The following is a 24,696-nucleotide window of genomic DNA, read 5'->3' as shown; positions in this document are numbered from 1 at the left end:
GTCAGGAATAGAACTGCTAAAATAAGATAGAACTAAAATGCTATCAAATAATAACATGGAATATTAAGCATAGTATTAAAATCATCAATAATACAATTTTATAAAAATTAATTTGAAAATATAGATCTAGTGAAAAGAAGGATTAGCACTTCAAATATCAATATTTATCATAAAGCAGAGTAAACAAGATAATGTTGTAATGGCACAGGTAAATAAAAAGAGAATAATCAAAAAAGAACCCAGAAACAATTAAATGCATGCTTATGTGATCTAGACATATGAGTTAAGAGTATTATTACAAGTCAATAGGGAAAAGGAACGACACTCTTATACACCAGCAGAAAGGAGGGAAGGAAGGAGGAAGCGAGGAAGAAAACTGGCTATACATATAAGGGAAAAATAGATTTTCATCTTACACTATAATTTTTTTTAAAAAATTGAACACTTAGAAGAAAATATGATAAACTTACAAATTTAAAATAGGGAAATTTTTCTTAAGATACAAAATTATACACACATGAAGTAAAATATTGATAAATTTCAGTATATGAGAACTATGTATGATAAAACATAAATGAAGCTAAAAGACAAGTCAGAGATTGAGAGCAGATATTTTCAGTGAATGAAATAAACAAAGAATTAGTGTCCAAAATACATAAAGTACTTTTACAAATCAATAAGAAAGCTATAACTTAATTTTAAAATGAACAACAGCTGTGAATAGAAGGAAATTCAAATGGACAGTATGTGAAAAGATGCGAAGCCTCACCAGTAATTAAGAAAATGCACATCAAAATTTCAAGGAGTTAACTTTATTACGTGTTATTTTTGGAAAAAAAAAATGAATAAGCCTGATTATAATGTGTCATTTAGAATATAGGACTCATGTAAACTACCAATTATGTAAATTGGCAATAAATTTGTAATATAAGTTCAAAACGGACACATCTGATGATCCATCAATTACACTTTGAAGTATCTAGGTAAAGTTATATGTACTTAAAGAGAGAAGTACAAGAATGTTTCTTGAACATTATCTTCACATGAATTTGAGGTGGAGTGGAGTCGGGTGGGAGATTTTGATTATATAATGAAGAACATTTAAAATTAATCTGAATCATATATGGCAAAATGTTAACATTTATTAAATCTAGGTGGTATGTACATGAGTGAATGTTAAATTGCTTTCTTATATCTCTGTGTGCCTAAATATATCATAATTAAACATTTAAAAATGAGGGCACCCGAGATATTCAAACACTAAAGAATTGATTTTGATGATTTTTGAGATCAGAAAAAAAAATAAGTAGGCTTAGCCCACTATAGTTAGAGTTAATGTTTTTATTAATTGTGGTGACTCAAACACTTTTTCCACACTTATCCATGACTGGTTGGTTCTTTGGGGCAGAAATATAAGTATCTGCAATTGGGTCTTTTGTTTAGTATACATATACAATTACAGGGACCATTTTTCATATTGTCCGTGTAAGTAAAACATGTATGAATAATTGGCTATTCCTTTGCGTTTTTAGGTACATTGACACTAATTTTTGCACTTTTTCCAATTGACATTTATTATTAGGAATACATAGAAACTAAGAAAATTGTAATTTTCTTCCTGAGTTCCCATATTATTTTTCAAATAGCTGTTATGCCATTCTGCACTGAAATTTATCGCTTTATGCCTCTGTGTCCCCAACTGTATACAACTTCTTGAGAGGAGGGATTGTATATTACTCATTCTGGGGTCCCTAGTGCTTGACAATAGTAATTAGCAATACAGGTATTTTGGAAAAGTATTGTTTACCTTTTTAATCATTTAAGTAATAACATGAGTATATCTCATTGTAGAAGACTCAAATCTTACACAACTATGTACAGCAAATATAACTGTTTTATAAATTATCCTCCCCTTTCACTACTCTCTACAGAGGTAACTAACATCAACTTTTTTGTATCCCTGTGAACTGAAGCTAAATATCATGTTTATCTTCTTTTAGTCATAAATTCTATGTAGTGTGTACTTGACACTTGCTATATGATAAAGCGACTGATTTTGGATCCCAAGGGCTATCGAGAATGTGTATCAGAAATGCAAAGACATCAAAAAATATTTAAATGTTTATTGGTTTTTGTACATTGATATTGTTATGTTACAAACATGTATTTTCTTTGGTATATATTATACGCCAAACCTAGATAGATTTTCAAGCTACCAGATATTAGTTTTTAGGGTTTAATATTTACTGTTTTTATAAATGTCTATGATATATTTAGATGATTTTTAAAAGGAAATCACTTGTGTGCTAGACAGAAAATGTAGCTGTATAATTCTTAATGGCTTGATTTAAATATTGCATTTTACCGTGAGAATTCAGAGGAGCCTCACACAGTGTGTGTGTTGAGGCATGAACCAAAAGCTGCTTAAAAGGATTAATGTTGCATCTCAAACTCAGCTGCACTGGTAGGCTTCTGTCATATGAGAGGTATTAAAAATGAAATTATAAAGGAAAAGTTCTGCCCAGGTATTGATGATACACAGATGGAAAGTGTCTCAAAAACTTGTTTTCCATACATGGCAGAGCTGCAAAAGTTATTTATCTCAATCAACAGAGCAATGGTTAGAGACCATTAGGATTTACTGCAGACAGCTGCTACCTTTTTGTAGCAGGCACACCTGCCCAGAGAGAGCCCAGTGAAGATAGTTATATAACCATGGCAATGGCTTCATTCCACTGACAATTGTAAAAGAAAGCTTTTACAATTGAAAATATGTGGGTATGCTTCTATTGACTCTTCTAGACTTTCCAAGTTGGTGGATTCTCTTACTTTTCCATAGACACATTCAAAAAATATATTTTGAGTACTTACACTGTGCTAAGCATTTGCATAACATGAGCATGGATCCTGACTACAAATGACCTATTCCACACTTTCTATCTCCAAATATCTATTTAAGGAGCGGTAGTTATTATTGCTATGTTTAAAGTTAAATCTTAACTGGTAGGCCCAATCTATTTGTTTAAGAACGCCATCCTACAAAAGTTTATAAAGCCTCTGGCCAGGTGTGTAAATAATTAAAGGTTCAATTTAAAGCTAAACCAATCAACAAAATGATCAAGCATCAAAGATCGCTCCAAGCCCCAGTTTTAGTGACTTTGGAAATCTAAACGAAGAAAGTGTAAAAATTATTTTATGATCTGGCAGCCCCATCAGAGTAAATTAACATTCTTTGATTTCCCCTATGTTATTTGAAAGCTCACTATTGTTTTCTCACCTCTTTATTGCCAGATTCCATCTTAAAATGTTAAAAATAGAAATCTCCACTCATTAATTTATGGGTGAATGGTTCCCCCCTTTTATCTACTTTATTCTGTTAACTGAATAGTCTTTTAACATGGCTTAGACAACTTCTATGTGGGAATAATAAATACCTTTCACATCATAGCAATATTGGGGTAAGCTATGGGCCTGCTGAGTGGCTCTTTGAACACTAAGCAGGAGTTATCATTTATTTATTTTTGGGGTTTCTGTGGCACTTTTCTTCCAAAGAGTACAAGGTGCGACATGGAGAATTTTGCACAGGGGTTGTCTAGGAGTGTCAAAAGGAAATTAAAGGAAAGCAGAGTTCGTAGGAAGTGAGAACACACAGCAAAACCAAGCCCCAGGTGGCCATTTGGCATGTTGAAAAAGGTAGAAGAATCAGGCCTGCCCCAAAGGTGCCACAGTTTGCTTTTCAGAGCCCGAGGTCATTTTATCAGAGCTGTGCCTTGGTGAGCACTAGACATTTCTGTTCAATACTCACCTGAAGACCCATAGACTCAGAATCAGAATCATAGACTCATTGGGCAGGAAGGGGCTCTCAAAATCTTCTGCCCAATCTTCTGAATTCCCAGATGAGGCAAATCTAGCTCAGAGAAAATAAAGAAACCATCTAGAAACCGAGCCAGGGTTAGAACCCAGGTTATTCATTCATTCAACAAACATACATTGAATTCATTGTGCTAAACATTGTTCCAGGCATCAGGGTTCCTTTAGTCAGTAACATGGACATGGGTCCTGACCCCACACTGCTGCTGTCTCCCTCCAGTTGTTTACAAGGATATTCAGTGAACTTTATAAACCAGCATTCTGTTGACTGAGACCCAATCCTCTTTGAGGGTAAACCTCAAGTGACTTAGAGTGAGAGAAGGAAGTTCTTTTCCAATTATCTGTGTGATGACATTCTTTGGTCAAGAGGTGCTTCTAGGGCACATCCATCAGGTCAGCTGGAAAACATTTACTTGATTGAGTTTCATTTGTATAGCAATGGCAGGAAGATTTTCCTTGCTGAGATGAGCAGTTTAAATTTTTGTCTTCCAGCAGGACGGGCAAAGGTTGAGACATTATCTCTCTTGGAGAAAATATTGGTCTCTTAAAATTGACTTCACCTTTAAAATGCCTCAATAATAATCTAAACCCTAATAAGATAATTGAAATTGGAAGCACATGGTGGTAAAATCACATGTGAGAATTCTTCAGACAAGCATGGTTTAAGAGTTGCCATGAATCTACCTTTTCAAAAGTGACATTCCAATCTTCCTTTTAACACTGGATATCACTATAGGAAAATTCTGGGATTTAAAAAAGAAAGAAAGAAAGAAAAAGGAGTAAATCATGCTATTTTAGTTTAAAGGTAGATTTAAGCCCCTCTCCATTCCCCAGTCTCCAGGCAGTAAACCTGTGCCTATAAAAGCAGCCCAGGTTGTCTTAGAGGTGGAATCAATGAGTTTAAACGCTAAGGACCTTCACTCTGGCATTAGGGAATAAGCTCCATCCTGCTCACCGTGCCCTTTGTCCCGGGCCAGCCTCTAAAGAAATAAAGTGATATTTTTGCAAGCTGGGGATAAGGTTGGCTGATGGTCAGAGGTGGGACTTCTCCTGGACCACATGGAGTTGAAAAGGGGGCAAGGAAGGGGCACCTCTGTTTCCAGCCACCCTAATAACCCGACATTCTCCGAGGATCCGAACAGGATTCAGACTCTGGAGACACCTGTTTGTGACCACAAGGCCAAGTCCGCGGAGGCCCCTTCCTCTCCTTGGCGCCTGGCAGCTCCTGTATTGGCTGCTTTACCTGAGAGGCTGTTGTGTGGATGTCTTTACGCGCGCGGCCACCGCCGCCAGCACGTACCGTCAAGGCAGCGGGAAGCCAAGCGAGGAGAGCGGCTGCGGGAGCCGAGAGCGGGAGGTGAGCCGCCTCCCGGACGACTTGACTGCGGCTTCCCTTGCTCCTGACACACATGGAGTTTTTGTGGTGACGGAGCCGGAGCACCGCAGACAGATACTTCGCCGCCTGGATGTGTGTGAGCTGGCTGGGAAGGCAGCGCCCGCCCGCCTCACCCGGACCTCCTGCTGGCAGGATGTAAACGTACCTGCGGACTGGCCAAACGGGATTGCCTTCCCCCCAGCCTCCTCCCTCCTCCCACCCTCTCCCTCTGCTAACCAGCATGAGAGGAACTGAGAAAGCAACAGCCTGCAAGTGACAGCTCCAGCCCGATTCCGTTGGTCTCTGAGCCGAGGTGGGAAGTTGATTGTGCAGCAGCTTCGCTGCGAATTCCTTCCATTGGCATCGCTATGTTTGCTTCTATCTGGTATGCCAAGAAGCTGGGTCGCAGGTTCGTGCACAACGCCAGGAAGGCGAAATCAGAAAAGGTAGGGAACGGGGATGGGGGGTTGGGGGTGGGGGAGCGGGTTGAAGATTACCTTTTCCGTTTGCCAACTGCCTGCTCTGGACTGCTGGTCTGAGTACAGACGCAGGCTTTCTTAGCTTGGGATGAGAACCTGCCTTCCACTGGAAATGTAGTCCATGACACTTACAGAAGAGGGAACTCTTGGAACCTAGCTACTTGGGAAGGAGGCACGGAGGGTCTAGCAGAATCATTTGCTATCCAAAATATGGGGTGCAAGCATCAATTGATGGTGCCTCAACAGAGACTTCATATTCCTTTAAAAGGCACAGGGCGAAAGCAATTGAGCAGCCGAAATCTTTGCTTCTCCAGGGAGCACTCTAGTAAACTTGTTGCTACGCTGGGTTATTTTTATTACTACCATCTTTGGTTCTGAAAGGGGCATTATAAATCCCTCAGCGTTCCTCCAGGACTTGTGTCCTAGGAGCACATTATTTGGGACTCTCAGGGGTCCAGACATGGACCAGAATCCGCAGGGGTGCTTGATATCTTTTCAAATCAACACATCCATCGTTTCCAAGTGTTTACCCTGGGCAAGAATTCTGTTTCTAATTGAATGGTCGAGGCCACTTAGAGAATGGCTTTGTATTTCTTTTATTCAGCATGACTGGTTGTTTCCAGAGAACCTCTATATAGATTTCCCTCATTAGTTATATTTCTCTAAGAAATTAAAATGGCCTATAAGTCCTAAGATGCATAGCAAGCTTGCGTCTTTAATTTGTCCTATGCTTTCAGAGGCACTGGTCAAACTGTCACGTTTCGGAAATTGGTATCCAATTTGCTAGGTGATGGAGAAACTTCTAAAGATAATAACATTCTGTGAAACCGAGATTTTTTCCATACCACTTTGAGGATGTGATCTTTGGCCCAGCATCCTTTCTGCCTTAAGCCTACTCATGAGATTGATCCAGAGGTGGCTTTCCTGGCCTGTGGCACAGTCCTTCCTCTCAAATGCAAAGATCCCTTCTCTTAAACTTGCTATTTGTTCCTGCAGAGTGGGAATGCTGGTAAAAGGACCAAGAATCCAGTGATAAACCAGAATATGATTGTAGTGTGAAAAGAGGGGGGGAAAAAAAAAAACAAAAAAAACCTCATTGGCGTTCTGACTTGAGGGTTGTAGCCTTTCAGAATGTCTGGGTCTGAGGATTGTAGGATGTTGACAGGCTTGTTATTTAGTGGCACTTCTGGTGGGGGAGTAGTAGGGAGAGGCAAGGGTGGGATAGAATTGACTCCTTTCCTTTTCTATACATCACAAGTAAAATGATTATAAACTGAATGATCATGTACCAGCATCATATATATTGAACAGTTGGGTTTAAAGGGGGTTGCTTTGTTTTGTTTTGCTCTGCTTTAAGGAACGGAACTTGAAAGGGGGTCTTCTATTGGTGCAAATGTTTTGAAAAAGCGCCTTCTTCCTATGAAAATTATAGGTTGTATGGATGAGGGGACTGTCAGGGGACCACAAATGGCTCTGAAAGCCACTGGGAGGTAATGCTTTATGCCAAATTAGTATGCTAAGAAAAGTTGACTCTCCCAGGGACGCGTAATTCAGGCTTGGGCCTGAATGTGGGGAATACCAGCTCTGTGAAATCTAGTGTATGGAACTTAAAAAGATGTTAAGTAACATGGGTTTCTGCTTCTTGAGTGTGGGAAGAAGCTATAAGAGTCTTTGTCCATCTCTCCATTCCATTTCTGTGATGGCTATTGCTTAGAAGAAGCAAGAAGAAACCAAATATGGGGTTGAGGGTTTTTCATTATTTATCTTAGAGAGTAAGGAAATCAACGTTAGAGAACTAAAGTTTTGCTCTCTGAGTGATAAAGACTTAAGAATAAATAATTAATTCTAATGTCCTTGTGTGAGCTAAGGGACCTAAGAGGAGTTAATTTTGAACACTAAGTGATGATAACTAACATGAAAATAGCATCTCGGTTTTTTCACCGAATTGATATTCACAGGGTTCCTGGAATAAATTAAAAGGTGTGCTGCCTTGAACAATAAACAACAAGGCTCTCGGTGCTTGCTGAATGGAAAGAGTTTATTTGTTCTGTGTACCTCATTTTATCATGTGGCTCATTTAAACTCAACTCTGTGGATGAACATTTTGTGTAATGGGTACAGTAATATACTTCAATGGAGAAGGCAGTGAACAAATGATACTGCAAGCTGGATTAATTCGTATAATGTATTACTGTACTATCAGATCATATAGATGCAAACATGGAAGGAGATGTAACAGGCTGCTGACTATATGTTGTCATGCTTTATTGTAAAAGGGAGGAAGATGTATAAAGCAAGATTATTGTTGGGTTTTATTTAGAAAATGACCAGTGTACTTAAATGTGCAGAAACTGTTGGTAGATTCAGGGCAGGTTTTAGCATTTGAGTGTGGGGGGGGGTATAAATTTGTATCATGGACAGTGACTGTGATTTTTGTTTCAGTACCTTCTGTAAATTTGAGCTTCTTTTTGCAATGGGTAACATAGTTTATTTTCTCCTACCCTATTTTAAAAAACCCTGCACCCCTCACAGCCCATCAGTCCTATTTTAGCATTCAGGTGTGGTTGGGGAAGTACATTCCTCCAGGCTGGGGTTAATTGAAAAGCTAATTGGGAATGTGCAAGCCTAAATGCCATCTCTAAACATGCAGTATGCCTTATTCATGGTTGCCTGGTCTACTGTTTTAGCTCATCTAATGCCAGTAGAATTAAATAGCAGGATGGAATGTAATGTAATAATAATAGTAATAATGATCAAACAGTAATAATATTAACAGTAGTCCCTGTTCACACACATTAGACATCAGCTGCTTTCTGCAGTGAGTTTCTCATGATCCTACAAGGTAGGAATTATTTTTCTTGAGTCCTAGGAGAGAAGAGTGGCTAGCCCAAGGTCATAGAGTTTGCAGTAAGTATCAGGGCTAGGATTTGAAACTGAGTTTATCCAAGCTATCCCAAAAGGGACTTCTTGAGCCTCTAGTCCTCTCTTCCATCCACCTGTCTTACTAAGTCATGAGGTTTACAGAATCAAAGTGACTTATCATGTAACTCAGACCCCTTATTTCAGATAAGATTATACCCAAGCTATCTTAAATAGACAGTTGTCTGCCTTGTTATGGAAGACTTTACACTCTTCCTCCTCTGTAGTTAGATAAGTATATCAAGCTATCATCTTGGCACCTATTTTTCTTTTTATATAGCTAGTAATTGTCATATCATCATAACCTAAACAATGGCATTTGTATTCATTGCTTATGCTATAGGAACCAAAGATGTCATTCATCAAAACAACAACAACAACAAACCCCAAATGCTTGGCAATTGTAAATGCACTCTCTCTTTAGAGTAAGTCAAAGATGTTAGCTGATTCATATTGTCATTGTTCTAGAAAAGAAATAGAAAATGCTCTTTGCTGTTCTTCCATTAAAAAGACAGTTTGTGCGTACCAACAAATTCTGTGAATGAAATTCTTTTAAATGTGATGTTTGAAATTAAGGCTGCCTGGCTGCAATAGAATTTCTCCATTCAAACAGTTCACTTTTTTTGACCCCGTGTAATTAATTCAGAAGTTAATGTCTTACTTTTATGCCTATTTGCCACATTGAAACTTAAATTGCTTAATTTAGTCAATCTCTAGATTGTATTACTTTAAAAGGGCAGTTATCGAACTGCAGTTTATGTTGACATAACATGCAAGAGTATAGAACACTTGAAGTTGTGAACCTTCAATTCAGCCTCAGTACTGCTTCCTCCATTTGTTTTAATTTTTATATTTTTCTTTTAAGCATATCCCATGAAATGTAGATGAGTGATGCATTTAGACATGACTGGCATCAATATCCATCGTCTATCAGACACAACTGTGGCTGAGCTTGGCATGATGTATATCCTAGAAATGAGGTAACTGAGTGTGATATTGAGGCAATATTCACCTTGGAGAATTTTTTAAGAACCATCGCACTGGTTCTACTCTCCTGCCCATCTAAAGCTAACACATTAATTCAACACAAACCAAAATAAAAGGCAACTAGTCATGCATTTGCTGGCAGTATGGCCAACAAGAAAGAATACTGTCCTGGGTGAACCTATAGTATAGGACAAAGAGCATTGGGCTTCAGGTGAGGACTTCTAGGGAAGCAGTTAAAGTCCTGTTCTTTGCTATTGAGTCCAAAACCAGTTATAGGCTTCTCTAAGTCTCAGTTTTCTCCTTGTCAAATAGAGGACACACCTATGCTTCAGTGGAACCCCAGGGCTCTCAGGATATACTCCAACCCCCTTAACATGTCTACAGGGCCCTTCAGGATAAGACCTCTTCTTTCCTCTCTGCCATCACACCTTATGCTTCTTCCATAGATGCTCTAAATCCAGCATTCAGAACTATTTTTAAATTCCTGAATGCCTCATGCTTTTTCTAGCGTCTAGGATTTTGCTTAGCTATTTAGCTGACTAGTAAACCACAGCCTTGCTGAACCCCTAACTCTAAACTTAAGTGACATCATCATCACAAGGAGACCTTCCACTGGCTCCCATAGAAGTTTGTGTATTAGTTGCAATCATCTTTATTTTTCTATATTTCTCATTAGAAATGATTCTCTGAAATGAAGGACTATTCAATCATTTTCACCATATCTCAGGACCTAAAAGAATGCCTAGAATGACGTTATCTCTCAGACCCTATTTCATTGGCTCTAGGTTGTCATCAGTTGCAAGATGCACCATTATTTTATGTATCACTAAGAAAAAAAAGGATGGTCATTGGAACCATAATATATCATCAATTACAAGGTTATACTGATTTCAGAGATGTTAAAATATGAAAAAGGTTTACTTTTAGAATTAATAAGTAGTATGGCATAGCTGAAAGAATGAATATTGAATGGGTTTATTTTGAGGATTAAATGAGTTCATATAAGTAAGGTGTTTAAAGGTTACGCTTGCTATTGAATCACTTATTTGCAAATTATAATAGTTTGCTTATGGAAATATAATAGATAAACCTAAAATATATCTTATATTTTGTCCTGTGCTGATCAAACTCAAGCAGCATTATATGTGCTATTCTGGGTTTAGGAAGGTAAATGAATAGAGGGAAAGTGAAATGAAGGTTATAGAAGAAATTGATTAAAAGCCATAATCAAACTGGAGGCATTTAGGTTGCAAAAGAAAAATCTTAAGAAGCTTCCTGGCCTCTCACTGTATAGATAGATGTCTAAACAATGACAACATTGATGGTTAACTTCTACTGAATTCGTTCTGTGAACTGGGAACTGTGTTAATACAAGGATCTGGTGAGCTCATTGCTATTATTATTAATTTTTAGGGCAAAAACGTATTACCAGTAGGTGGCTGGGATTAGACTGGGTGGCTGCCTCTAGAGCCCAAGCTCTTAACATGTAAACAACACTCTGTGTGTATACACTCACACACAGAATACTGTATATTGTATAATATATACTGTATTTATGATGTTGTAAGCATGACCTAGATATCAAGTTTATTTTGTCCCTATGAAAGGTAAATGTAAAAAGTGAATCTAAATGCAAAAATCTGAAATGTATCTTAGGCATAAGAAGAAATGTCCTGATGTTGAAGATGTTCCGATCTTCTGTGAATGATACACTCTTCCTATGTCTATTTTTGCCTCATGGCAGATTGAAGAGTGGCCTGACCTGGAGAGAGGAGTGGGAAGATTGTCCTCTCAGGTCTCTTTCTTGGAGCCTTCTGAGTCTTTGAGAGCTCACCGGTCGTGAGCAGCAGCATGACTCAGCGCTGGTATCTGTCTGGCCCTGGTGACAGAGAGCACAGGTGTTTGTCCATGCTAAATGCAGCCCTGCAGTTCTCCCCAGTCACCTGGCAGGTGAATCACACAGCAAAATGGACAGTAACACCTGTTCTGTGGTCCCAACACTGCTGCCCACCCTGGAAAAGCACAAGGCGCAACTGTAGCAGGACAGGGAGAGAGACAGAAGGAAAGAATGGGATCAGAGAAATGGCTAAAATGAAGGAGGGGGAGAGTGGGCTGGAGAGGAGGATAACAGGTCAGAAGACCACTGTAAAATTGTCATTTATAATAGTAATGCCTACTGATTTGGCAGGTGACTCAAGCCCTATGACACGCACTTTGCATGCATCGTCTCATTTAATCCCCACTACCACCTTCTAAGGTAAGCCCCTTCTGAGCTCCCATTTTACAGTTGAAGAAACTGAGGTATAAAATATTATGGAATTGGCCCAAGATGCTAAGTAGTGGAGGCAGCATTCAGGGCCAAGTCTGACGGAATCCAGAATGTGTCACCTTAATCACTCAGACCCTATGCTTTTAAAAACCTTCCTTGGATTGGTGAGGCAATGATGTGGAGAAAGGATAAAGCAACACAACAGCTATCTTCTCTGTCTTCCTGTTGAATAACTATATGGCTAGATAGAAGGCCTGCCTTGTTAGGGATCCTTCAGGAACCAGATATCCGAATAGCCTACCTGCAGTCCAGTCTACAGAATTTTAGTTTTACAAAATTTTCTTTTTTGGGCAGTCCAGTCTACAGAATTTTAGTTTTACAAAATTTTCTTTTTTGCTTTTTACTTTTGTTTTATTTTCAATATACCTTTAGAATGGTCTTTCTCTACCTGATATCATTCAGCAGTCTTTATTCCATTCAGTGCGGAAGATGTAAAGAACACTCTCCCATCCAGCAATAGTAGCTCAACCATGATGATCATTGTACAGATCAATTTAATAGCCAGATAAATGTGTATATCTTACTTGCATGTTTATGGGGTTAGTGCAGAAACCATCTCACTTTTAAATAATGTGTGATAGTGTTCACTAATAATGTCATTTTAGGTAACTTTATTTCCCCAAGTAAATTATTCAATTCTTAATGAAATTATTATATTATAAATTCTGTTCTACTTGGTCAGGATACCTGGTACATAGTAGGCTCTTAAATAAACCCTGGTTGAATGCCTGACTTGGATGGAGGACTCGGAGCTACATGGGAACATGACCGAATTGGAGGTCAGTAGGCCTGTATGTTAACTGGCTTTGTCCCAACCATCTGTGCCACCTGCTAAGTCTCTGAATCTCTCTGGGCCTGAACTCTTCATCTACAACCAGAATCCATCCAATTCTAACATTCTTTGAATTCTCATCCTGATTTGCTAATAAGGCTGCAGAGTCCTTAAAGGGAAGGATTTTTTAAAAAAATTCTTTTAGGGCTGTAGGTGTGGGCCGTAGGTGTGGCATGTGGAAGTTTCCAGGCTAGGGGTTGAATTGGAGCTGCAGTTGCCAGCCACAGCCACAGCCACGCCAGATCTGAGCTGTGTCTGCAACTCACGCCATAGCTCACGGCAGTGCCAAATCCTTAACCCTCTGATCAGGGCCAGGGATTGAACCCTCATCTGCATTGATACTAGTTGGTTTTGTTCTTCTCTGCCACAATGCGAACTCCTTAAAGGGAAGGATTTGATCTCATTTGTCTTTGTGCTCCCAACACCTAGCACAATACCCAGCACTAAGCAAAACCGATAACATTTGTGTCAAGTGAATATATACACAAGGACTGGAATGTCTTTAACCATTAGCAAGAGGAATATAATGAAGAATCTACATAACTTCAAAGTGGAAGCAAAGTAAAAGACACTCAGGGACTTTTCTTTCCTTACTGCCTTTTTCATTTAAAGAAAAGGGAGTATGAGATATTTTATAGCCCTGGGGCTGGAGGCTTCCTTCCCTTCCTTTCCCACTCTCTATGCCACTAACACTGAAGTCAAACAGTAACCTGCAAAATGCCAGAGTCCTCTTCAGCCACCAACAATGACATGTCAAACTCCAACATTTTCTACCTCCTTTGTCTCAGGGCCAGAGGAATGTCCCGCTTACGTTTGAGCATGAAATCTCATGTATTTTCTTAATCTGAAAACTCTAGTTATGTAGAGAATCCTCACCTCATTTGCTGTGGACTGAACTGTGCCTCCCCATTCGTATTTTAAAGCTCTAAATGTGATTGTATGTGGAGATGTGGAGATAAGGCTTTTAGGAGATAATTAAGTTTAAATGAGATTATAATAGGAAGGCTTCAATCTGATAGGATTAGTGGTTTTAGATGAAGAGGGAAGAAATCTATCTTTGTTTATCTGTTTCTTTGTGTTTCTCTCTCTGCCATGTGAACATACAGCAAAAAGTGGCTGTTTACAAGCTAGGAAGAGATCTCTAACCAGAAAACAAACCCTGCCAGAACATTGATCTTGGTCTTGCCATTCTCCAGAATTATGAGGAAATGCATTTCTGTTGTTTCAGCCACCCAGTCTATGGTATTTTGTTGTGGCAGCCTGAGCAGACGATTAGATCATGATGTGGTGGTGACCTTCTATGGTGATGTTCAATGAGGAGTGATATTTCTACTGCTTTGGTCAAGGTATCATTTCCAGGGAGAAATATGTAACCAGTTAAATGCTCTTTTTTAATTCAAACCATTTAAGTTCTAATAAACATGCAACTTCTGCAGTGTCAACATCTGCTAGGAAGGGTTATTAAAATTAGTAATACAGTGAGAAAAAGGGGAAGATGTAGAGGATAGAGGGAGGGAATTAGTTACTTTTGGAGGCTCCTGGGAGATCGCTGCGCTTGTCTTTATATTCTGTGGTCTAAGCAAGAGGGAAGGAGAAGTGAATGCTAACCATTCAGCCAGGAAATTTGATGAAACATGAAAATAAAATTCATCACACTGTTCTTCCCTCCTACTCCTCCATGTTGCTCTAGGTTACTCTGACTGATAAACTAAATTGATTTTCTTTCCATACTCTCTATGCCACAGTTCCTCAATATTGACTGAGGGAGGAAGGTTCTCCTATGAGGAGGGCTTCTGGCCTTTCACCAGTTAACAGCAAGGTATGATGAAATGAGCTCTGTCCATGGTAGGAAGTCAGTGTCCAGGATGCTCATGCCCATAGCAGTATCAAACTGTGTCATTTGACTTGAGACATTTTGGTGATTCCCTAGTACAGGGATGGTGGAAACTGATGTGCTGTAAGAGAGGCATAAGTGTGCTGAAGGTCAGGGAGTTGGAAGGGGTGGTACTTGGGAAGGCATAAGAAAATAAGAAAGACATTTTTATTTTCCTTCTCTGAACACCATTCTGGCCTAGGACTTATTTTCCTTTCATTGTTTTCTAAGCTTCTTGGATAGTGCCTTTGTCATCTTTATTGACCCTTTTCCTTCATACATTTTGTGAATCCTTTTGTTGACACATCCAAGAACAATGGGTTGGCAGTGAAAGACCGTAGACTCAAGTTCAAATTTGACTCAACATCGTCTTACTGGTGGGGTGACCTTGTGCAAATAAGTGCACCTTTTTAATTATTCGTGTTCTCATATATTAAAAATGGTGCTACCCATCCTTGCATTTTTTTTTAATTTATTTAAAAACTGCATGTAAAGCAGCTGGTCCATTGTAAAACACTTAATACTTTGTTCCCTCCATCCCTTTCTTTCTCCTCCCCACCACCCTCCTTCCTCTCTTCCTTCCCTTCTTTTTTAGTTCCTTCTCTTCCTTCCTTCCCCTTTTCTTCCCTCCTTCTCTCTCTCCTTTCTTCCATTCATCTTAATACTCTGCGTAGTTCCAGAAGGATGCAAAGCAGCTTTTGACAAAATTCGTCAATAATGATTCCTTTTACCCTACTACTTTCTTAGGTCTCAGAATGGATTTAACCTGCCATCCTGGTTTTATAGAGTCAGGAGACTATATTTCTGCTACTTACTAGAAGGGAAACAATTACTGTGGAGACTATCTTAAGTGAAAATTGTCAGTACTCTGACTATGAGGGAATTCTGGGGTTTTATTTCCTTTTAAACAGATAAATCTTAATATCATCCTTATAAAAAAAACACACCCCTGCCACCTTTCCTGCACCTCCATTCTTTTAAAACATGCCATGAAACCATGCACTTTTTGAGAGATGTTCTCTATGTCGGGTAAATGTCAATCAAGGCACATTAACTTCTCATTTAAAGTGAAGTGATACATGTGAAATGACTTAAGGTGCTCAAACTCCCAGCTGGTGACTGTAGCACATCACCTTTCTAGCTTTATTTCAGGTCTTAGGAAGAAAAAGAGGGGGAGGGGAGAGCACCATGCAATGCTAAATGGAATTTCATCAGCTAAAAGAAACTTTCTTTGCATTAAATGGTAAGAGTAACACCAAGGACTGGTTATGGAGTCCTTACCATGGACAAGTCATTATTCTAAGATGGTACATGTTCTAACTCAGCTAACCCTTCACAATGATCCTTTGTGCTAAGTACTGTTTTATCCACATTTTTACAGATAACGCACAGAAAGTTCAATTCATGTGCCTAGAGACACACAATTAGAATGTTCTGGAGCTGGGATTTGAACCCAGGCACCCTGTATCTGAGCCCACATTCCTAACCATGGTGCTGCATTATTTCCCTTATCTTTCCAATAAGCAAACTGAGTTCCCAGGAAACAGGAGGTTTGGAAAGTTTGTTGCTCGATGTCAGTTATTGGCAGCCAAAAGTCTGAGATTTCAACTCGGATCTTCCAAATACCAACTCATCCCTTCTTCTAGTGTCCCCACACCCCACTGAGATGAATGCCCCTACATTTATTTCCCAGGATCAAATCTCAAGGAGTTTCAAGCATTACCCTTGTAGCCTGAGGTAAACAGTCATTAATAGGTTCCTTCCATTTCACCTCAAGTATTATTAGTTGTATCCATAATATTGGACAGTGGTATTAAAAACCTATGTTCAGTAAATAATTGACCCAAATTCATCTTGACTTCTGAGCCTTGCTTCCATTTAAAAAAAAAAAAAAAAAAAGCCATCCAATAGGATGGCATTTGGAAAACAATTCCACACCAGTGGTTGCATTAATTGCTACTTTAGATGTTCCTGCTGTGAATTGAATGGAGCCACTTTGGATCTATTTCTTAGAAATAACCGTCTTTATTACCTCTGCTCTAGGATGCACAGTTTGGGGATTTTTAGAGAAAAATATCTTCACTAATCTGTTTCTATTTTCCATTTTCATTCCATAAGTAATCCTTTTCATTGTTATCACCATTTTTAATGTTTTCAGATTTAATTTATGGAGGGTATGGGTTATAATAGGACATTTTTGCCTCTTGCTCTCTCAGCATATAACATTCTGTTAACTCCCCAAGTGTAACATTTTGAATATCATGTTTAATTCAAATATGATCCATTATTTTATTAAAGTTGTTTTTTCCCCTTGCATATCTCCAGAATTTGCAAGAGCTTTATGGAAATGGCGTATGTGATACACAAGTAAGAATTTCTTTTAGTATCTGTCATTTCTCCAATATTTTGAGAAAAACAGGATGTAATGTAGCATAATGAAATGGTGCCTCTTGGCAGTTATGAACTACACTATGCCTTTTAGAAAACACATTTAAATAATTTCAGATTAATTTATGCTTTTACCCACCTGGTTTCCTACAATTCACCTATCTGGTTGTCCTGAACAGTTTCAAAGTCAATTTTTTTTTTTTTCATTGTTTCCAGGTTGACCCCAGGCTGGCCCCAGGAAAATACAATTCAAGTAAATAAGTTACCTGTGGACTTGTAAGGCAATTAACAATTCAACAATACCTATTTGCCCTTGGGTATTGAACAAAGACTTACTTGCACACTATTACTAATAATACTGTGCTTGTATTTATGAAGGATTTATGTTTCCCATGCTAGGCAAGTTCTGGTATAGATTAGGGGAAAAAAATGAAAGATAGAATTAAAACAAAATCTTAGGGGTGCTTTAGCAGTATAAATAACACATTTCTTTCTTCTGTCTTGCCAAACCCTCTGTGCTTTTTTTTTTTGCTGAAGCTTAGCATTCTAGAGCTGTGGGATCATGCCTGATTGTAAACCACCCGGCGTGTCTCTGTGTCTCTCATTCATAGAGCCCCCCCTCTCCAAGATTAGAATAAAGCACACCTGATCTGATTATGCTCTTACGTAGCACATGTGGACATGCATAGTGTCCTTCTAGGGAAAAAAAAAAAAGTCCTAAGGAAAGTCTTTTTTTTTTTTTTTTTTTCATTTTCCTTTTTAGGGCTGTGCCTGCAGCATATGCAAGTTCCCAGGCTAGGGGTTGAATTGGAGCCACAGCTGTCCGCCTACACCACAGCCACAGCAATGTGGGATCTGAGCCACATCTGCAACCTACGCAACAGCTCATGGCAACTCTGGATTCTTGACCCACTGAGCGAGGCAAGGGATTGCAACTGCATCCTCATGGATACTAGGCGGGTTCATTTCTGCTGTGCCACAATAGGATCGCCTCTTCTTATTTTTTTTAATAGTTCCCTTAAGATATATTGAGACGGAGAGTGGAGTAGTTAAGAACACCCTTTCTGGATCCAGACTTCCTGGGTTCAAGTCCCAGCACTACTACTAGTTGTGAGACTTTGAGCAAGTTACTTAAGCTTTTCGTGCTCCAGTTTCCTTAACTACAAAGTGAGAATAATCGGACCTCTGTCATAGAATTGAGTGAGGAAATATTTGTGAGGTAACAGGCATTATCTATCTGCTTTTAGGTACATAAAATGAAACAAGTCCTTTTTTTCTCTCTTTTTTTCGTTTTTGGCCTGCCTGTGGCATAAGGAGTTTCCCAGGCTAGGGATCAGACCCAAGCCACAGTCATGACCAAAGCTGTAGCTGTAGCAACACTGGATCATTAACCCACTGTGCTTGGCCGGGGATCGAACCTGCAACCCAGTGCTCCCAAGATGCTGCTGATCCCCTCAGGCCATAGCAGGAACTCTGAGACAAGTCATTTAAAATAGAGATTTTGGGGTGCGTGCAGTGGAACCTCTGAAGTGAATAGCCCATTCTTCCACCCCATGTTCTGAATCTGATTTTTGACTTGCCGTACAACCACTTTGAATGGCTTCCTTAACATGTGCTCCACAATATCAGCCTGAATGGGCAAGCAAACCTCTGCCCCACGACAGCAATCCTGAACTTTATCCAGCCCTGCTTTTGGAAGGTGACTCATTATCTGCAGCCTTGATGTAAGCAGTTGATCTCACCAGAGATGCTAGGATCACTGCCATTTGGTTGTTGAATCATTAATTTGAAAAGCTTCTGCCCAGGAGTGTCTGCCTTGATATCTACCCAAGAGAACATCCTCTGAGGAGGTAGGGCAAGGGCCTCTAATTAGTATAATGAACTTCTCTCTTCCCAAAGCACCAGCTCTGCTTTTGGAAAGGAATCAGTAACCGTCATCACTATTTGTTAGTCAGTGATAGAGCTACTTCCATGTGTTTCTGTGCTGTTAGGGAATGTTCAACGAATAGTGAGAACACTCAAATACCAGAGACAGCTTACTTTTCTAATTAACATTTATGTTCTCGAATGTGTGTGGCCTCTTATTCCATATCATACCTATTTCATCACTGATTGAGCAATAGCATGTCTTTCTAAAACAGAACTATTTTCTTCAAAGAAACTGAACATTTACTTTGAGTACGTGGCAGAAAGAATCTCAACAACCCATAAATTTATTTGAGATGTGCCTTACAATATGCCAGGATCCTGGGGTGTCGTAGTGTACACAGCCTATTCAACACTCAAGGAGTCCTTGGTGTGGTGGGTGAGGAAGGCAGTGATCAAACTTGAACAAAGTCTGTCTTTGACAATCTATTTGTCTGTTGGTGATAAAATAAACATAACATAAAATTTACCATTTTACCCACTTTTATGTTTTACAGTTTGTGCCATTAGGTACATTTACGGTGTTGTGCAACCATCCTGCTTTCCATTTCCAGAAGTTTTTATCATTCCAAACAGAAACTCTGTACCCACCTGAATAGTCAAAATCTAAAAACTTTCAGATTTTCCCCATTTGACTTTCCTAAAAAGTCAACTGATAATTTACAGTAGTTACACTTACTTGTTAAGGCTATTCTAAGAATGTTTCAGAAATACTTACAAATGTCTGAACTTCCATTGTTTCTTGGATAAGACTGTATAGTATTTGAAGCAATGACATTATTAAACATTTTGTTGCAAGTAATTAATTTTAGCTGAGTACCTATAGCTCTGCTAAGGTTAGAAATTAAATAGCTGTGTAGTAAATTAGCCATGCCACATGATCATTGGAAAATGGGTTCTCCGTTTACTGCTGCATAAATGTTTTACAAGGTATTGTAATGTAACTAGTAAATTAATAATGACAATTTAAGTTTCAGTTAATTAAACTCTTAGCATTTATTAATTTGAGGATCTGAAGTAAGACAACGATGACAGTGATAATAACTGTCGCGATGGTTTAGCTCCACCAACCAAGGATAAAATTCAAAAATAGAAAATGTGTGACTAGTTATAAAGATAAAAAATCAGTTTCCAACTGTCTTCTTTGAGTTTTGATTGGCAAACTTTAAACTAGGATTAAATTAAGGAGAGAGACCTTGTCATCAACTTCATGCCCTTATTCAGTCAAAACATTTTTAATGAGAATTGACATAATTGCAGTAGCAAATAGTCAATTAAATAAATTTTAAAGACCGTCATGAGTGTGCCCAGAACTAAGTTACTGAAACAGTATAATCAAACACAAAGAACCCAATTCACAATCATAGAGTATTATGGCTAGAAACTATTATACCAATACCTAATAAAAATAATATTGTTATGATGAGTAATATATAACAAAGCCTTTTTACAGGTGAAGAAATTGAGACTCAGAAATATTTGGCTTCACATAGCAAATATTTAGTTTCATAAATGGTAGCTCAATCATAACCTAAATCTTTATTTTATTTCATATGATGGGAACTACATGTAAGGAAAATATGAAAACATATCCAGGCATATGTCTGTATATAAACAAAAGATTGAGTGATTATTTAGAAAAACACTGGGAGTCTAAAAGACCTGCACTTGAATCAGCTTTGCCTTTTACCACTAGCTGGGAAAGTTACTTCTCTGAAGTCCAGTTTTCCATCTGTAAAATAGGGCTAAAAGTGGTAACTCACTAGCATAGCAGTGCTGTAGGTAGTAGATTTTTTTTTAATATAATAATTTTAATTTTATTATAGCTGGTTTACAGTATTTTGTCAATTTTCTGCTGTACAGCATGTTGACCCAGTTACACATTCATGTATAGATTCTTTTTTCTCACATGATCATGCTCCATCAAAAGTGACTAGATAGCGTTCCCAGTGCTACACAGCAGGATCTCATTGCTTATCCCTTCCAAAGGCAATAGTCTGCATCTATTAACCTCAAATTCCCAGTCCATCCTGCTTCCTCCCCCTTCCCTTTGGCAACCACAAGCTATTTTCCAAGTCTGTGACTTTCTTTTCTGTGATAATAGATGTTTAAAAGCCAGTTTATTTATTCACTTAAATACTTAATTGGATTTTTTTATTTTTATTTTTTAAGGGCCGCAGCACGGTATATGGAAGGTCCAAGCTAGGAGTGGAATCAGCACTGTAGCTGCCGGCCTCCCTTAGGGCCACAGCAACACTGGATTCAAGTCAAGTCTGTGACCTACACTGCAGCTACTGCAATGCTGAAACCCACTGAGCGTGGCCAGGGATCAAACCTCCATCCTCATGGATACTAGTTGGATTCCTTTCTGCTGAGCCACAGCAGAAGTCCCTGGAATGTTTAATATATGCCTAATATATTCTCAGTTAAGGATATAAAAATAATACAGACATTTACCCAAGAATCCTTTTCAACATCTCTAAAGAGTTCGGGCAAGTGAGGGGGAAAGTTAATGTAAATAGACCACCATATAGCATGAGAAGTTAGATTTTATTCATCGAATTGTGCAATAATAGAAACAGTGTAGGAATTCCCTTTGTGGATCAGTGGGTTAAGGACCCAATGTTGTCTCATTGAGGATTCAGATTTGATCCCTGGCCTCACTCAGGGGGTTGAGAATCCAGCATTGTCACAAGCTGAGGCATAGGTTGTGGATGTGGCTCAGATCCAGTGTTCCCATGGCTGTGGCATAGACCAGCAGCTGCAGCTCTGATTCCACCCCTCGCCAGGGAATTTCCATACACCATGGGTGTGGCCATTAAAAAAAAACAAACAGGAGTTCCCATCGTGGCGCAGTGGTTAACGAATCCGACTAGGAACCATGACGTTTCAGGTTTGATCCCTGCCCTTGCTCAGTGGGTTAACGATCCGGCATTGCCGTGAGCTGTGGTGTAGGTTGCAGATGCGGCTTGGATCCCGCATTGCTGTGGCTCTGGCGTAGGCTGGTGGCTCCAGCTTCGATTCGACCCCTAGCCTGGGAACCTCCATATGCCATGGGAGAGGCCCAAGAAATAGCAAAAAGACAAAACAAACAAACAAACAAACAAAAAAAGCAAAGCAAAACAAAAAAAACCAACATAGACTCCACTTGATTTGGAGACATGAAGGGAGAAGTGGAGAGGAATGAGGGGGGAACCAAAAGAGACCTCAGAGAGAGGACAATGCTTAGTTAGGTAAAAGTCTAACAAGGTGAGAAGAAGTTTGCCAAGCCGATAGGGTGAGGGGAGGTCATTCTGAGCAGATAAAACAGCTTGAGAAAAACACAGATTTCTCAAAAGAGCATGGCATTTTCATGGAACAGCAGGCGGTTCATTGTGGCCTGAGCAGAGAGTGCACATGGGGGAGAGGGAAGAAGTGACTTTGGGAAGGTCGGCCGGGGCCAGATGGTGAAAGCCTTGGCTTGCTGTCTAAGAAGTTTGAATTGTATTTGATGAGGAATGGGTCACCAGTGCCACTGATGGGTTTTAAGAAATGAAGATGGAAGAGGTGGGGGGGAGCAGGTGGAGGGGAGGGAGGGAATCAGCTTTACGATTTTAGGAAAACTGATCTGGTGGCAGGTTGAAGACTGTGTTAGAGAAGAGCAAGGGCAGAGGCAAGGTGTCCTTAAGGTGAACTTGAGAGCATTCTCAAACTTCACTGCACCTGGAAATCACCTGGAGCTCTTGTTAAACTGCAGACGGCTGAGCTCTATTCTCAGAGTTTTGGATTCAGTAGCTCTGGAATGAGGAATAAGAATGTACATTCTTAACAAGTTTCCTGGAGTAGCTGTTTAGAGGCTCACACCCATAAAAATGATAAGAGACTAACCAGGACCAATACTGAGGCAGTGAAATAGAGGCTGTGAATGAAATTGCAAGGGCCTCAGTGATTAGAAGCACCCTTATGATATATTTTTGTCTGCTGAGATTTTACTTGGCTGGTATTTCTCTGCCTGAGGCATTTGATAATGCTGGAGGGTATTAGCTGAAATAAAATGCACCAGCTGTTGCTGACCAGGGTCAGACTGGATCAAAGTGACCCCGGGTCCTCAGTGAATGTTAATGTGGGAAACTGACATTGGGAATTTCTTACTCACAGTCCTTTCCTGTGGTTGTTAAATGAAGTCAGTTCAGATTGCAGAGAAGAAAGAGACTTGTCCCCAGTCACAAGGCTGGTTATTTAAGGAGATGGGTCTGATATAAGGCAAAACTACGGAAGAGTCTTACATTCTGACCTACCCACATTCCCTGTGCTTTCAGCTATATTATGGTCAAAGGGAAACAAATCTGGCTGCTTTGTAGTTGTTTCACCATCTCAGTGTTTTTTGTTTTTTGTTTTTTTTTAAAGTAAGTATATACCTTACTAGGAAGGTTTATATCATCCTTAACTCTTGCTCAGAAAAGAGTTTCCTCCTGTTTTTGTTTATTTGGTGCCTGCGTTTTGTTTTTAATCTGAACATAATCTCTTTAATTACTTTTTATTGTAACCACAGTTTCTTTTTCTTTAGTCCCATTGTTGTTCTAGTGAAATGGGCTTCATCTGCTGAGTATAGGAAAAACGTTTTAATTGACATCATTAACTCTGGGGTGGTTACCTCTGATTTCAAAGAGGCAGTTGATTCTTCCAGAATGTGAGGGTATTGCCTGAGAGCCAAGCACGCTGTGTGTAATAATGAAGGTGGTTTGGGAAGAATTTTGTGCTCTTAATTAGGAATGAGATGAGGTAGCCTTTTGTCAGCAGGAGGCTCAGGACACAGGCCTGTAATTGCAATGAGTATAATGGGATTACCTCACACTTGAGACATTGCCCTCACTAATGGGGGCTCTGAGCCGAGCCTTCACTACAGACCTGCACTAGTGTGGAGTAGAGGGTGTTGTGGGGGATGTTTTGAAGCAAAAATTGTGTAATACAGACTTTTTTTTTCTTTTTTTTTTGTGCATGTGTGTGTCCATAGTAGAGAAGAAGGGCATCTAAATATTTTCCTCTCTCCGTTATTGTGCTTCTGATGGAAGAACTTTTTAGGGTTGTCATATATGTGAGACAGTATGTTCAGGGTGCTCTAAATAATGCCCAGAATAAACATATTGTCCTTCTGCAAGCACTTGATGTAATGGCCTAATATTGCAACTCATAAACATTTACTAAGATAAAGTATTATTATATTAGTTAGTGTAAATTTCTCCCAGGTATAGGGATAGATATTGAGCAGATACTATTAAATGCAATGAGTGAGTGTTTTGAAAGCATATATAGTACTTCAAATGCATTTTAATTTCAAAGTAAGAGCAAGTTTGAGTTAATTAAGCTCCAGGGATCTTATAGGAGCCACCAAATTAAGTGATCTCTCTTGTTCTCCCTCTCTCTGCTTCTCACTCCTTGTCCCTTTTCCCTCTCTGTCTCTCTTCCCCCCTCTTTTTCTTTTCTTTAACATCCATTCACAAAACTGTGAGTACATGTTTACTAGGTGGTACATAAGGCTCTATGACTGTAACAGGACTGTTAAGGCAGAATTTCTGTCTTCAAGGAGTTTACATTTTAATGTCCAAAGTTGATGGTTGTCACTCATCAACCACAAAGCAGTTTGTATCTCCAGTTAAAAACCAAGAGTTTGAATATACCAAAGAAGAAACAAAGAATTCCAGCCTGAAAATGGGCTACCCTTTGTAGAGAATATTGAAA

At 39.2% G+C, this 24,696-nt stretch overlaps 1 protein-coding gene across 4 annotated transcripts in view; it reads left to right on the top strand.

The window, feature by feature from the left end:
* The window catches only part of DLG2 (discs large MAGUK scaffold protein 2), a 1,194,846-nt gene that overhangs the window by 263,258 nt on the left and 906,892 nt on the right, over positions 1-24,696 (top strand). For 3 of the 4 annotated variants that reach the window (XM_047753843.1, XM_047753842.1, XM_047753844.1), the window contains exon 1: positions 5,351-5,691. The exons of the other annotated variant lie outside the window; for it this stretch is intronic. In XM_047753843.1, the coding sequence (XP_047609799.1) occupies positions 5,614-5,691 (78 nt within the window). In that variant the 5' untranslated portion in view covers positions 5,351-5,613. Of the gene's footprint in view, positions 1-5,350; positions 5,692-24,696 lie in introns of those variants that run through there. 4 annotated transcript variants of the gene reach the window in all.

This window comes from Phacochoerus africanus, chromosome 11, assembly GCF_016906955.1.
Source record: "Phacochoerus africanus isolate WHEZ1 chromosome 11, ROS_Pafr_v1, whole genome shotgun sequence".
Taxonomy (NCBI): Eukaryota; Metazoa; Chordata; class Mammalia; order Artiodactyla; family Suidae; genus Phacochoerus; species Phacochoerus africanus.
Note: the sequence above shows the minus strand (reverse complement) of the source record. Positions and strands in the feature narration are given on the sequence as shown.